This window comes from Seriola lalandi, unplaced genomic scaffold (genome assembly GCF_002814215.2).
Source record: "Seriola lalandi dorsalis isolate HSWRI2012SDOR001 ecotype SW California unplaced genomic scaffold, Sedor1 jcf7180002054368, whole genome shotgun sequence".
NCBI classification, from domain to species: domain Eukaryota; kingdom Metazoa; phylum Chordata; class Actinopteri; order Carangiformes; family Carangidae; genus Seriola; species Seriola lalandi.
The window spans coordinates 227,701-242,276 of NW_019524921.1; the positions used below are offsets into that span (position 1 = coordinate 227,701).

General features: G+C 44.9%; 2 protein-coding genes across 51 annotated transcripts in view; one reads left to right on the forward strand and one right to left on the reverse strand.

Moving 5' to 3' along the window:
• The window catches only part of glud1a (glutamate dehydrogenase 1a), a 15,362-nt gene extending 8,722 nt beyond the window's left edge, over window positions 1-6,640 (reverse strand). For all 50 annotated transcript variants that reach the window (XM_087174615.1, XM_087174655.1, XM_087174644.1 and 47 more), the window contains exons 1-3: window positions 6,071-6,640; window positions 713-793; window positions 560-615 (exon numbers count right to left, since the gene is read on the reverse strand). In XM_087174615.1, the coding sequence (XP_087030741.1) occupies window positions 560-615; window positions 713-793; window positions 6,071-6,494 (561 nt within the window). In that variant the 5' untranslated portion in view covers window positions 6,495-6,640. The remainder of the gene's footprint in view (window positions 1-559; window positions 616-712; window positions 794-6,070) is intronic.
• A 2,159-nt stretch (window positions 6,641-8,799) lies between these two features.
• shld2 (shieldin complex subunit 2) overlaps window positions 8,800-14,576 on the forward strand; it is an 11,201-nt gene continuing 5,424 nt past the window's right edge. Inside the window, exons 1-7 of the mRNA XM_087174603.1 lie at window positions 8,800-9,909; window positions 11,001-11,164; window positions 11,937-12,820; window positions 13,635-13,785; window positions 13,883-13,984; window positions 14,070-14,264; window positions 14,370-14,516. Coding sequence (XP_087030729.1) covers window positions 11,002-11,164; window positions 11,937-12,820; window positions 13,635-13,785; window positions 13,883-13,984; window positions 14,070-14,264; window positions 14,370-14,516 — 1,642 coding nt within the window. The 5' untranslated portion in view covers window positions 8,800-9,909; window position 11,001. The remainder of the gene's footprint in view (window positions 9,910-11,000; window positions 11,165-11,936; window positions 12,821-13,634; window positions 13,786-13,882; window positions 13,985-14,069; window positions 14,265-14,369; window positions 14,517-14,576) is intronic.

The following is a 14,576-nucleotide window of genomic DNA, read 5'->3' on the forward strand; positions in this document are numbered from 1 at the left end:
GGGGGGGTGTCAACAGTGTTATCACCAGTTAAAGGAACATACACTGTTATTTTACATTAGAATAAATATCTGATGATGATGATGGTGATGCACAGTTGATACTGAGGGTCAGAGGCTGCAGTTCTCCACATGTCGCTGACCTGCTTTTATTTTGAAAACCATTCTAGACAAAATTCCCTCAGTTTATCCTCCAATCACCTCCTCAGATCACAGGTCACATGTCAGCTGTCAGTCCCAGGGTCCAATCTTTACCTCGAGTTGCACCTGAGATTTTCTTCTTCACTGAAACATTTAATGCAGAATATGAACTGAGGTCAGCTGATCAGCGCTCTGGGTGTAAACGCTCTGTCACATCAACCAGGTCAACTCAATGTTTTCACACGTTCCTCATGATTAATGAACAAATAAAACTGAGACGCTGAAGAGAGGACGGATGTAATCGACACGTTCTCCTCTCCGACTGCTTCTCTTTACCCTCACTGACTGAATCAGATGTGGTGTGTTTGAGGAACAGAGCAACTGTAGGAGAACAGAGACTGGAGGTTGTGTGTGAACTTACAGAGTAATTCCTCGGGTTAATCTTCACTCCGGCTTTGGCTCCACCAAACGGCACATCTGGAACACATCCACTTTATTTAAAGAGCAGAACCAAGACACCAGAGAAGTGTGTGTGTGTGTGTGTGTGTGTGTGTGTGTGTGTGTGTGTACTCACCGACGACGGCACATTTATACGTCATCAGCGAGGCCAGAGCTTTCACCTCGTCCACAGACACGTCTGTACTGTAACGGATCCCTGAAACACACACACGAGAAAACTCTGATTCTTCAGCTCCAACTGAACCTGAACCGGGTCTCAAGTCCAGATCTTCAGATCTTGGTCCACTTCCGGTCCAGGTCTGGGTCCCTGCTGGAACTGGATCAGACCTGAGGACTGTTTGAGTCCGGTCTGTTTGATAGGCAGCAGCTAAAACATAACTATGACTCTGATTTTTATTTATATATTTTTATTCTTTTTTTTTGTTTTATTTTTATATTTCTATTTTTTAAATATTGATATTTATTTATTTATTTTTCAATACTCCTGTACCAACCACTTCATCTTTAGCACATGTGCAGAACAGTGTATATTGTGTTTCTTCTGTAATCTCAGACACTGAAGATTTTCTTTATCTGGGAGGATGAACCCAAACCTCTCACCTCCATTCATTCATTCATTCATTCATTCATTCATTCATTCATTCATTCATTCATTCACCAGGTTCCTGTAGTTCCTTGCAACAGTTCATTAAAACAAGCAGCTGCAGAAGATTAACAGACACATATTGTGATGTGAAACACCAACATCACGCTGAACTCACTTCTTTGGGTTTTAGGAATCAGACTAATTATCTGGGACTGTTTTCTGCCTGATTAAGTGAAATTAATTGTGGATTAAAGTTTACAGACAACGAAGGATCATTAGCGGTGTTAAAGTTTGAAGTTTGCAGCTGCTGCTGCTGCTGCTGCTGCTGCAGGGAGACGCACAAAATGGCTGCAGCTCAGAGACACGAGGAAACAGACCAACGGGTTCAAGTTTAAACTGGGGGGAGTTTTTATTCAGCAGCAGCAGGAACAGACAGAAAACAACAGAGTAAAGCAGGAAGAAGAAAGAAAGACGAGGAAGAGGAATAAAGAGAGGAGAGTGGAGGAGAGAGAGGAAGCAGACGGAGTGGCGTGAGGAGGAGGTGGTCAGTCAGTGTGGGTGTGGTCTGCTACAACAGCCTCATTTAAAGGAACAGTACAAAGACGCCAGTGTGAACCACACCCTTCACCTGCTGCACAGGTTCCAATACTGAGACAGCTGAAACACCTCCACACTCAGCTACAGTCAGATCTGACACCACAACAACAACAACCACCACAACCACCACAACAATCACAACAACCACCACAACAATCACAACAATCACCACAATCACAACCACCACAACCACCACCATAACAACCACCACCATAACAACCACAACCACCACAACGACCAACAACCACAACAACCACCACAACAATCACAACAACCACCACAACAATCACAACAACCACCACAACAATCACAACAAACACCACAACAACCACCACAACAACCACCAAAACCAACCACCACAACAACCACCACAAACCACAACCATAACAACCACCACCATAACAACCACCAAAACCACCACCATAACAACCACCACCATAACAACCACCATAACAACCACCAAAACCACCACCATAACAACCACCACCATAACAACCACCAAAACCACCACCATAACAACCACCACCATAACAACCACCATAACAACCACCAAAACCACCACCATAACAACACACCACAACCACCACCACAACAACCACCACAACAACCACAACAACCACCACAACCACCACCACAACAACCACCATAACAACCACAACAACAACAACCACAACAACCACCACCACAACAACCACCATAACAACCACCACAACAACAACAACCATAATAACAACCACAACAACAACAACCACCACCACAACAACCACCATAACAACCACAACAACAACCACAACCACAACAACAGAGACCAGAGGACGAGGACACTTCACTTTGTGACATATATAATATATAGTCATGGAGCAGCTCCTTCCTCCAGCTGCTGCTCACTGGACAAACTCCTGGTTTTATTTTCATGTATTTGAATATCTTTATTATTCCTCCACATGGCAACAGTCAGAGTCGGACATCTTGTTTTCAGGTTGTCTGTCTCGTTGTCGTGGACACTATCTCAGTGACTTCACATTCAACAAACATTCACCTGGACTCAACGATGAACTGATTAGATTTTGGTGGTCAAAGGTCAAAGGTCAGTGTCAGTGTTACCTCACAAAACACTTTTTAGCCATTACTCAAGACTTCACACACACAGTTAATATTTCCTCTGACTGTGGATAAACAGGAAGCTACCTGGAACCAGTCTGAGTGGAGGAGGAGGTGGTTCTAGTTTTAACATGTAACTGGTTGTACAGGATCAGCTGGACAGTGAAAACACATCCGTGTTGTACAGGTTAGAGAGGAGCGGCTGTTTGTGATACAGTCCTGCAGTGAATCCTCCGTCATGAAGGTTTTAATCTTTGTTTGTATTAAAACTGTTTCAGACAGATGTTGATGATCATTGTGGAGCTGTGTCACATTATACAGCTGTTTGTCATTTACCTTCACTGATATCAACGACGTGGACTTTTTTGTCTCTATTTTATAGAGACACCTGGACGCCACAGCGCCAGTCCTCATTAGACAGTCGCCAGTCGCAGTAGACCTGGGGATGTTGCTTCCAAAGATCAGTAATCAGTCTCTTTGATTACTAATAATCAGTATCTGAACCGGCCCTGACAAACCACATCAGTGGATCCCTTACACACTAACGGCTTGACTGATTTTTCGCATGGACTCAGTCACAGACCTCCTCCCACACAGTCCAGGACCTGGTTCAGGATCTGGATCAGTCACAATGAGCTGGTCTGGATTCAGAAAGCTGCAGCACTTATTTCAGAGTCACATACATTTTTAATCAACATTAAATTATTATCAAGCCTCAGGAAGCTCTGACTGACGCTGACGTAGAGGAATAAGAACACCTCACCAACCCTGAGCAGGAGCTTCAGTTTCATGGTGTAAATCAGAGGTGTAGCACCAGCTCAGACCTCTATCAGTCAGTCAGAGTCTGATGGATGAACTGGTCTGGAATCTGGATCTGAGCTGCTTCCTGAAAGTTTCCTGGAATATTTCCTGTCACTGCTGTCGAGGATCCCAGTTCAGATAAGACTCAGCAGCCTCTCAACATGTTAATATGTTCATGCGAACATCCCTCTGCCTGTGGATCAGTTCTACACTCAGGAGAAAACCTTCAGTCTGTTCCTGTTTTTAAAACATCCTGCTAATGAACGAACAAACCAACAACAGGAACTGATGTTAATGAGCATCAGGCTGTGATGTATTATCGCTCTGCAGCAGCAGCAGCTTGTCATGTGATGTACAGCTCTGAGTTTATTCTCATTGTTTCAGCTGTTGTAAAGTCAGGCTTTATGTTGGGGTCGTGGTGTGAGACTGAACCTGAAGTGAAACATCATTTTATCAAACACGGAAATATTCTTGGATCTTTCAGATTCCTGACGTCGACTTTCTTTAATCTTTGATCTCCTCACCTCTAGTTTTTATTTGAATGTAAATACAGAACAAATTCTAATAAACCAAGAGGTTAAAGAGAGGTTGTTGTGTCTACCAGACTCCTCTGTGTGTGTGTGTGTGTGTGTGTGTGTGTGTGTGTGTGTGTGTGTGTTCAGACTGCAGCACGTGTGATGAAAAAACACACACACACACACACCACACACACACACACACACACACACTGGACTCTCAGCATTCCTGTCAGGGGAGGAAACCTCTCCACCTTCAACCACATTCAAACTGCCTGACGCTCCGTCCAACATGCACAGAATTGTATGTGTTACACAATCACACACACACAATCTCACACACACAATCACACACACACAATCACACACACACAATCACACACACACAATCTCACACACACAATCACACACAATCACACACATAACTGCAGTTTTTTTTTTTTTAACTGTGATCCAAAACTGAAACTCTGAGCTGTAAGAGATTAAACCTGTTTAACTTTTAATGAATTCTCTCATATTTTACTGTCCTCACTGGTTTCTATTTTTATTTTACATATTTTATCATCTACTGTCTTTCTATTGTCTGTTTTCATTGTCCATCAGTCTGCCCTTGTTTGTTTAAACTATCAGATTTTTTTATTGTAAAGGTCTTTGAGCTTCAGCTCTTGTATGAAAAGTTTTCTATAAATAAAGTTAATTATTATTTTTATTAATATTAATAAAATAATTTGTTTCTCGCTTTATTCAAAGATTCCATCAAACCAACAAAGTCAAGCTGATAGAAAAGTGATGATGATGATGATGATGATGATGATGATGATGATGATGACACTGTGAGGTGATGTCACAATGTGGATTGATGCATTTCATATTAGTGGTTAATACAGCATTGAATTAAATTGAATTAAATTATTGTTTTAACAGAGTTTCAGCTGATGATGACGTATGATAACATGAAGTATAACATGAAGTATAACATGAAGTATAACATGAAGTATAACATGAAGTATTGTCCAGTCAGGTCGGGTCTTCTGTTGGAAACCAGGAAGTAATTAGTGTTACGGTCTCATTAAAACACATCAACTCTATGATATTTACATAATAATCCAATAATCACAGCAAACCCTGATCGGACTTCACTGAGAAATAAAAACTGTTCATGGTTTTATTTTGAAAGCGTCCTCACTTTACTTTTATTGTGTAAACCTTCAGTACAGCTCTCTAAAGGAGGTCTGCTCTGTGCACACTGTGACTGCTGATGCTTCAACATCATTTACATTCTGATCTTTTACTTCAGTGTTTTTACTTTTAAAAGCAGATAAATGACAGTTATAATGTTAAAAGGCTGATCAGATCATCACCATGCAGACGCTCAGATTAATACCAGTGTTGTTCTGCATTTACTCTGGGCAGATCCAGCACTTTGAGCTTGGTGGGATAATATCCAGCAGATTATTGTGAACTGATTATTATACTGAATGAGCAGCTCCACCTGTTCAGTAAACCTGTCCAGGACCTACAGCCTGAAGCTCAGGAGTCTGACTGCCCCCCCACCCCCTCTTCACACAAACAAATCCACCTTATTTTGAACAATGGGCTGACATATTCTATTAGTGTATGTTTACATGTCACTGACACTTCAGTGTTGTTATTATCTACCTGTGTGTAAGAGTGTTAACCTCTGACAGTGAGCTTATCTTATAAATAATGATCATCTATAACAATCATCATCATCATCATCATCATGAAATAATACTGTAGTAACTTCCTGAGTCTGGTTTAAACGGTCACTTTAAAGTCTTACATGCTGCTGTGATAGTGTTATAAAGGACCAACTACTGTTGTGATATCCGGGTCCAGGTGCGGGTCTCACCTCCCTTGCAGGGCGTCCGGTGCTGGCTGTGCTGAGCCCGGTAGCCCTCTATCACCTCCCACTCCCCGCTGTCCCTCTTGATGGGGAAGCTGACGCTCAGGACGTGGTTACACGGCTTGATGATCCGCAGGATCCCGCGGACCTTCTTCCTCTTCTGCTCGGGGCTCTCCCGGGTCTTCAGGTCCTCCACCAGCTTGTCCTCCACGATAGCGGCTCCCTGGTCGAAGAAGCCCTCCACCATGGTGAAGAAGTTGGGGTCGTCGTCCCGGTCCACGGCCTGGCTGTAGCTGCGGTACCGCAGCAGGGACGCGGAAGCCGGGAGAGACGAGTCAGCGGCGGCAGCGGCGGCAGCAGCGGCGGAGCAGCCCGAGGCCAGGACACTGCCCGCTCCCCGGGTGAGTAGCTCTCCGATATACCGGTACATCTTGGGGGCTTTCTGTTAGTTTACCGTCCCGCAGAGAAGTGTGAGCCGGATCAGGGCAGGACAGTGAGGGGGAAGACGAGGAAATGCAGCGGGGAAACTTAAAGTTGTACCGCAGCAGCGGCTCCTCCTTCCCGCCGCCCCTTCCTGTTAAAGTACACCGCGGCGAGCGTGACCGTCCTGCACGTGCAGCTGCGTGTATTTATACCGAGCACAAACTGACACGAGCCTGTTACTAACTGAAATAAGGTTAGCTAACCGTTAGCTAACCGTTAGCTAACCGTTAGCACGTTAACATCGTTTACTAACGTGTTCAAACTCAACTGTCAGTGAAGCTAACACACAAACTGCTCACATGGAGACAGATCTGCCAGTAGTGAAGACTATTTGTACATTTCTGTTTTATTTGACGCATTTTTAGAACATTTAAGACACTTTAAAACGGCGTTGAGCCCGCTAGCATTGGTACAAATTAAACTTCCGGTTCCAACATTCAAAATAAGACCACATGTCGATAAAGGTTTTCCATATTTTTCATTTATACGTTTCAGCAAAATTGATGAAAATTAATTCAGTTTGTACTTTAGTTGTACTTTACAAACAACAGGGCTCTAACTACACTGTAAAACATTTAGTAGAATCAACTCATCTATTCTCATTCATTTAAACTTTTTAAATATCAAGTGAATTCAACTTAGAAAGTTTTAATTTTCAGATTTTAGAGCTTATAAAAACAAGCTTTTTTTAATTGTGACTGACTTGAAATGATGAGTTGAATGAATGAACTGCTGACCATTCAACTCATTAAATTAAGTTTTTTTAAGGAACAAAACCAGCATATTAACAGACTTCCCAGCATGCATTGAATTTATTTCTACTGTCACCACCCCAGACCTCGCCTCCTCAAAACAAAATATGTGTTGACTCAGTAAATTATAATCTGTATGATATATAATTGAAAATATAATTTCCTGCTTGTTATCATTACAATGAAGGTGAATGTTTAAGAGAAAAGTGATGTGATTTATTTAATCTAAAAATACACATTAGGAAGCGTGTGTGTGTGTGTGTGAGCGATGAAGGGGTTTTGAATGTCGTCTTTTCTAAGTTTAGAGCTCATGGTCATTAAATGAGACGGTTTAATGTCTCTGTCTCTCAGGGGCTCAGTCTGCATCGTACTGAACACACTCACTGGATGTTTTACCTCAAAGTAACTAGAGACTCCCTCAGAGATACGGAGGCCTGTTTCTGTTCAAGAAAAATAAGTCTGATTAAAACAACAACAACAAATAATGAGCAATTCAAAACTATAAAATACTAATTATGTCAAAATTCTGACTGTTTTGCTTTTTTGCTCTTTATTTATTTATTTTCGGGGCAGATGGCTCCGCCCACCCTGAGTCCGGTTCTGCCCCTGTCGCCTAGTGCTGCTCTGGGCGGGAACTGTTGGGTCTCTGTAAATAATATTATAAAGAAAAGCTCTGCTCTATTTGGAAAGTGCTTTGAGATAACTTATCTTGTGAATTGGCGCTATACAAATAAAAGCTGACTCCACTTGAAATTGACTATTTATTATTGACAAAAAAAAATTACATCATAAAACAAAAAACAAACAAAACTGGTTGGAAAATGTAATTCATATTTTCCATCATCCCACATTTCTCATGATGGATTTATTTACACCTTTATTTCATTTTTCACATTTTCCTCCAGATGTGTTTCTTATAGTCTTACAATATGCAACAGTCTAGTTAGTGTGACATCTGTGCACTGCAGCCTCTAGGGGGCGCTAGCAGAGAGTCTGGTTCTGTTTATTAAAGTGGAGTTAACAGTTCAGACATCAGCAGATAGCAGCAGTTCAAACTGAAGGAACCATCCAGTTGTACTGTGGACTCAGAGACATGGAGTTAATGTGAGATGATAAACTGGATCGTGAACGTGCAGGAGTTTGGAGGCGGGAACATGACGTCCAGCTGATGGAGCAGTTTTCGTCACGTCTCCATTCAGCCAGCTGACTGAGGGCAGCAGGTGGAGGAGGAGGAGAGAAATCAGGGACTGAAACTGGACCTGAGCGGAGTCACATGACAGCTGGGATACAGAGACTGAGGAGGAGAGGACTGAAGCTGTGGGCCTCCTCATGTCCCAACTCCTCACCATCATTCAGCCTAAACTAGAGTCACCTCCTCGTGGTCGTATCCCTCCGCCACTCAGACTAGTCCCAGGTCACCCCCTGTTTACCCAGAGTCAGATGAGATATGAACCATGTGTGTGTTTGTCATAATTGCTGTGAAGTCTTGAGTTATGGCTCAAAAGAGTTTTGTTTTGGTCACACTGACCTTTGACCTTTAGCCAAAGGTGACTGTTTACTGTAGATTCAGCTGCTGATTCATTTTCATCTGGTTTATAAAACGTACAGTTCAACGTGTTTTCTTGTTTTATCGTCCAAAACTGAATTTTTGGCTTTTTATTCCTGCACATGGCGACAGTCGGAGGCAGCCATTTTGTTTTCAGGTTGTCCGTGCGTTTCATTCTCGTGGACACGATGTCTCAGAAACACCTCGACGGAACCTCTTCACACAAACATTCACCATTTTGGTGGCTAAAGGTCAAAGGTCAAAGATGACAGTGACCTCACAAAACACTTTTTAGCCATTACTCAAGACTTTACAGCAATTATGACATAATTTCACTTTCATTTCAATATTTGATATGAGTCTGGATAAACTGGGATATAAGGTAGAACTATTTGAATGGCGGAGGGATACAACCACCAGGAGGTTTTTGTAGTTCCTCTTAGTTCCAGTGAAGTGAATCTGGACACAGCAGCACAGTGAAGGTTTGATGAAGACAGAGTGACTGTAGAGGTCTGTGTCTGTCAGCAGCAGGTTGGACAGGTGCAGGGTCCTGCAGGTGTGACCACCTTCAACCGCTCATGATGATGATGACAGAGCTGTTGTTGATTCCATGCAGTTTATTCTAGATGAGGCTGATATGAAGGTACCAGGTGTAAACAAGTCTGACCCTCTCTCCTCCCCGAGCTGAGCCTCATTGTCAGAGTCGACAGGCCGCCTCCTCCCCCAGCATCCTGCCCTCTGATTGGTGGAGCTGTGGTGAGTCAGCGGCTCTGCTGAAGGAGCATTTACAGCCCGGTGATCTTTCCCAGCTGTGAAACACTCCACGGTCCGTAGGATCGGTGTTGTTCTGCCGTCTCATGGTTGTGTAACGTCCGACATGTTGTTCAGTTTGACTTCAGGGAGATGTTTTCTTTCACTCTGACTGAAAACATCCAACAATGACGGAAATGATCCATAAACTCAGCTCTTCTTATGTAACACTACAGTGTGTCTCTATGGACTGATCCAGATCCAGGTCCAGTCAGATATGGGATCCTCCTCCTGGCTTTGAGTTGTACCACACTGTGAGTTAATGAAACGTCACATGAACCTTTATTTAACTGTGAAGGATCAGCTGACGTTAGAAAATAAATTTACAATGTGACAGACTGTTACAAGGCTGGCAGATGTTTTTTTATTTAAAATGACAAATGAGGTTTAGTCAGAGTAGATCAACAGATCACAGCCTTTCAGAATAAGAGTCTGTGCACCCACCTGACCAACAGTCCCACCCAGGGGCGACCCCTTCAGAGGTCACAGACATCACAAACAAGTCTCTTGTTTCATAGTCCGTCGTAAAGCATTGCATCATCCTTCTTGTGTCCTGTAATATGTTTTTTTTTTTTAAATCTCAGCAAATATAAGAGAATACATAAAGTATATGTAGAAGCAAAACAGGAAAGTTAAAAAGGCCCAAAAAGAGAAAAATAAATAACAAATAAATAAATAAATTATATTAAGGAGAAAGAGGAATTTTAAATTAAGGGTTTATAAATGTCTGTATCAAGCTGGCAGTATTCACAGATTGATTATTGTCAATTAATTTCACAGTTTCAGTCAAGTTTTGTGATTCAGTGATGACAGTAGTTCACAGGGGAGATTTACCATCTATAGATCGACGTAAATGAAACTTTCCTAATAAGATCAAAAGATTCACTGTCTGTTGTAATTTTTGGTTTTGACTCTGGTACAATAAGATCATACCTTTCTCTACTGAACTGACTGTTCGTTTGATTACAAAGTATTTCCTGAAGGATCTTAAAATATTTCCAGAAATAACATTTGAAGTAAATGATGTTGGATTGAGGGGAAGGAAGGATGAAGGGAAGGAAAGAAGATGGCCGTTTGTGTTCAGGTCAGGAAAATGTTGATGTGTTGACCAGAAGACGATCACTACTGCGGCTTCTTTCACTCCATTTTCTTTTCAGTGTCAGTGGTTTCGTCTGTGAAGTGTCAGATAATAGTGAAAAATATTCTCCATAATTCTCTACAGTGTGTTTGGACAGAGCCAGGCTAACTGTCTCCCCCTGTTCCCAGTCTTTATGCTAAGCTAAGCTAACCAGATGGAGGCTCATATTAAAATAAAATCCTATCATCCTGCTGTGATTTGTCTCAGCATGTGCGAGCGGCCGAAGATCCACGTCTTCCTGGGGGCTCCCCCTCCCTCCTCTGGCCCGGCCTCAGTGTCTGAAGTTGGGGCCGAGAGTGTGGACCGGCCCCCTGCTGGGTGGGGACACCTGGAGCTCACCTGGACGGACGGACACCTGAGGCCTGCAGCAGGTGAGGCGTTCAGGGAGCTGACAAGAAGGTCTGAGAACTTCCTGCTGGTAGATGTTATTTATATATATTTATATAACCTTTGATTATTATTTTTAAGTGAAATTAATCACCTCCTAGAGAATTGATCAGAGCAACATTATATGTGGTCAGTCTCATGCTCAGACCTTTACGATGTTAAATTGCAAAGTTTTTGAGTTTTCGTTGGAGGACCCGCCCGTGGCGGCGTGGCAAATTTTGAAACAGGAAGTTGTGGTAGCTCCATTATACATTGTCCAATCCGCCTCAAACTTAACCAGAAAACACGTAAAACTTTTATGATGCTTCACTGTGAAAATTGTGAGTTTCCATTGAACGCCATGGCTCTGGTGGCCCAGCGAATTTCTATATTTCGCCATAAAACAGGAAGTTGCTGTAACTCAAATATACATTCTTCAATGTTCCCCAAATTTCACTTTTTTGATGATTGTCTCACTGAAAACAACTGTGTACTAATGTGAAGTCATAGTCACAGCGCCACCTTCTGAAAACAGGAAGCAACTCTTCATCATCAATCATGCAAAGAAACCTGGATTACATGTTAGAGCAGGAAGTCTTCACCTGTGAGGGCGGCGTCCACCGGTCACTACGATGCACGGTCCACTCAACGCTGCTTTCAGCTTTAATTATATTTAATCTGAGCATCAAACTCTGATCAATAAGATGTCAAATGTTTAAGCTGTGTCTTTCACTAAAAGGAAGTGAAAAAAAACCAAATAATTTGCTGATTTTTCAGATGAGGCAGGAAACCAATCAGGAAGGTCAAGAGAGGAGGGAGGAGCCAGCGGGGGGGACGCTACACCTGATCGAGCTACGCTGGATTTACATGATCAAACAAACACTCATCAGGGCTCCGCCCCCTCTGAAGCTGATTGGACCACAGAAGCATCACAAGCAGATACCTACTGCAATGATCACAAACCTGCACAGAGTCCTGAGGAACCGCGTCCTGAGGAACCCGGTCCTGAGGAACCCGGTCCTGAGGAACCGCGTCCTGAGGAACCCGGTCCTGAGGAACCCGGTCCTGAGGAGGAGGATCAGTGTTCGGCCTCAGTTCATCAGTACCTGGACAGCTGTTTCCCAGCAGCTCAACCAGGACCTGAACCTCAGCCTCCAGCTGTCCCTCCTCTGTGCCCCAGGACTCAGTACCTCACCACCTGGACTCTGAGTCAGGCCTTAATCCTGAGAGGCAGGCACAGCAGCCAATCAGCAACCAGTCCTGAGAAAACCCCGCCTCCTCGAACCCCACCCTCCACCTCCTCCGGCACCCCGGAGCTCTTCAGCCCCGTGACCCCGTCACCCGGAGCCTCCGCCGAGCTCTTCAGCCAACCCTGCTCTACCCCAAGGGTGGAGGAGGGGGGCGTGGTCCTCCAGCCCACCACAGAGGGGGTGCTTTGCTCCCAGGAGGCCGAGTCCACGACCGCCCTCGACTCCCCCGCCAAGCCCCCCGATTCCAAGAGAGCTCGGGTCTCTGAGGAGTCCAGGACCGAGGTCCCATCAAACAGCTCCACAGGAGGACTCCAGGGTCCCACCACACCCCTGGTCCGGTGCCACACACCCGGGGTGAGGTACTCGGTCCTGGTGGCGGTGGTTCATCCCTGTCACCTGAAGGAGGTCCAGGTGAGATGTGACAGTCTCAGTCTTCTTCTATGACCTGAATCTAATTAAAAATCAATCAGCTACCAAAGTGGTAAACAATAAAATAAATGAGTAAGTATAAGTAAGGAAAAACATAAGTCCCTTTAACCAAGGCTCAGCTTTAGGTTTGGAGCGTCTGGTTTTTAACAGAGCCACAGTGTCCAAGATGTTTTGGCAAGTGGAGTGAAACCTGGAGATCAACTCCTCGGTGTCAGAACACACGGAGTTATTATCGGAAGCAGCCGAGAACCGAACAGCAGTGGAAGGGTTAAAGGTACGACAGCGCCGAGCAGGACCAACGGTTCGTCCGTATGACCGGGAAGACACATCTCAAATAGGACAGACAGACATATGATCCGAAAACACCTCATCACAAATTTACAGGTTAGAAACAGATGAACCACATGATAAAACAAGATCAGGCGTGTGACTCGTCACAGACGGCGAGAGATTAGAAGAATCAATGAGATTTAAGAAACAGCTTGTTAGGACAACAGACAGGGATATTCTGGTGACGGGAGCTGCTTACACTTAAACTTTCTCTTATAACCAGTGGCGGTTCGTCCTCCTCGACCAGACGTCCTCGGGAATTACAGTTCGTACAATCCGGCGGTAACAGTAGAGAGAAAGCGCTGGACTCACCGACCGTCAGCCAGGTCTCAGTCACACAGAGGACATCCAGTCCGAGCCTGTCCTTTGTTGGCGATCTAGCATTTAGCAGGAGGCGGGGCCGGGGGGCGGGGCCGCAGGTTCGGAGGGGGCTTCACGTCATGTGTTTGACTCGTTTGGGTTACAGGTGAAGTCCGGGCCGTCGGCGGGGACGTCTGTTCCTCTGGCGTCCATCGTGGTTATTGACCAATCAGACGTGGAGATGAAGGTGGTGCTGTGGCGGCGGGCAGCGTTCTGGGTGCTGACCGTGAGTCCTGGAGACATTCTGCTCATCACAGGTACAAACACATTTAGAAACCGTCATTAACATACCAGGAAGTGATGTCATGGAGGTGACGTAAGCACACGCAGGTCTGAGGAGTTGTCTGTGATCAGGACTGCAGGTGAACGAGAACAGGTGGAGTGGAGAGACGGTGCTGCAGTCGACCTTCAGCAGTAAACTGCTCAGCCTCGGACAGGTGACTGCCTCATCACCAGGTACACCTGAGCCCCGCCCCCTGCAGCCAATCAGCAGCCTCCACAGCTGAAGCTCCTCCCAGCCTCTGACTCTCTCTCTCTTTAGTTCCTCAGCATGTCAGTGCTCGCTCTCTCAGCTCTCTGTTTGGATTTCTGCGGGAGCGGCGTCCCCTGCTTCTGTCTCTGCCCCGCCGCCCCCCCCAGGACCTGAGACGCCTCCCCTACGCCGCCCTGAGGTCACTGCGGGTCAACATGCTGGTTCACGCCCTGCTGCGTGTCACACACACACACCTTAGCTCAGGTGAGTCTGTGACACACACTCACCTCAGCTGTGCCTTCAACTCACAGTCTGACATGATGTGTGTGTGTGTGTGTGTGTGTGTGTGTGTGTGTGTGTGTGTCTCAGCGTGGCGCAGTGAGGCGGAGTCTCGCTGCAAGTCGGCGGTTCAGCTGAAGGCTGTTGTGACTGTGGAGCAGCCGGACGGTCAGCAGAGGGCCCTGCTGCTGTGGGGGGGGGCTGTGGACTGGCTGCCTCGCTTCAACAGAGACAGAGGTACACACACACGCACGCACACACACACACACACACACGCACACACACACACACACACTA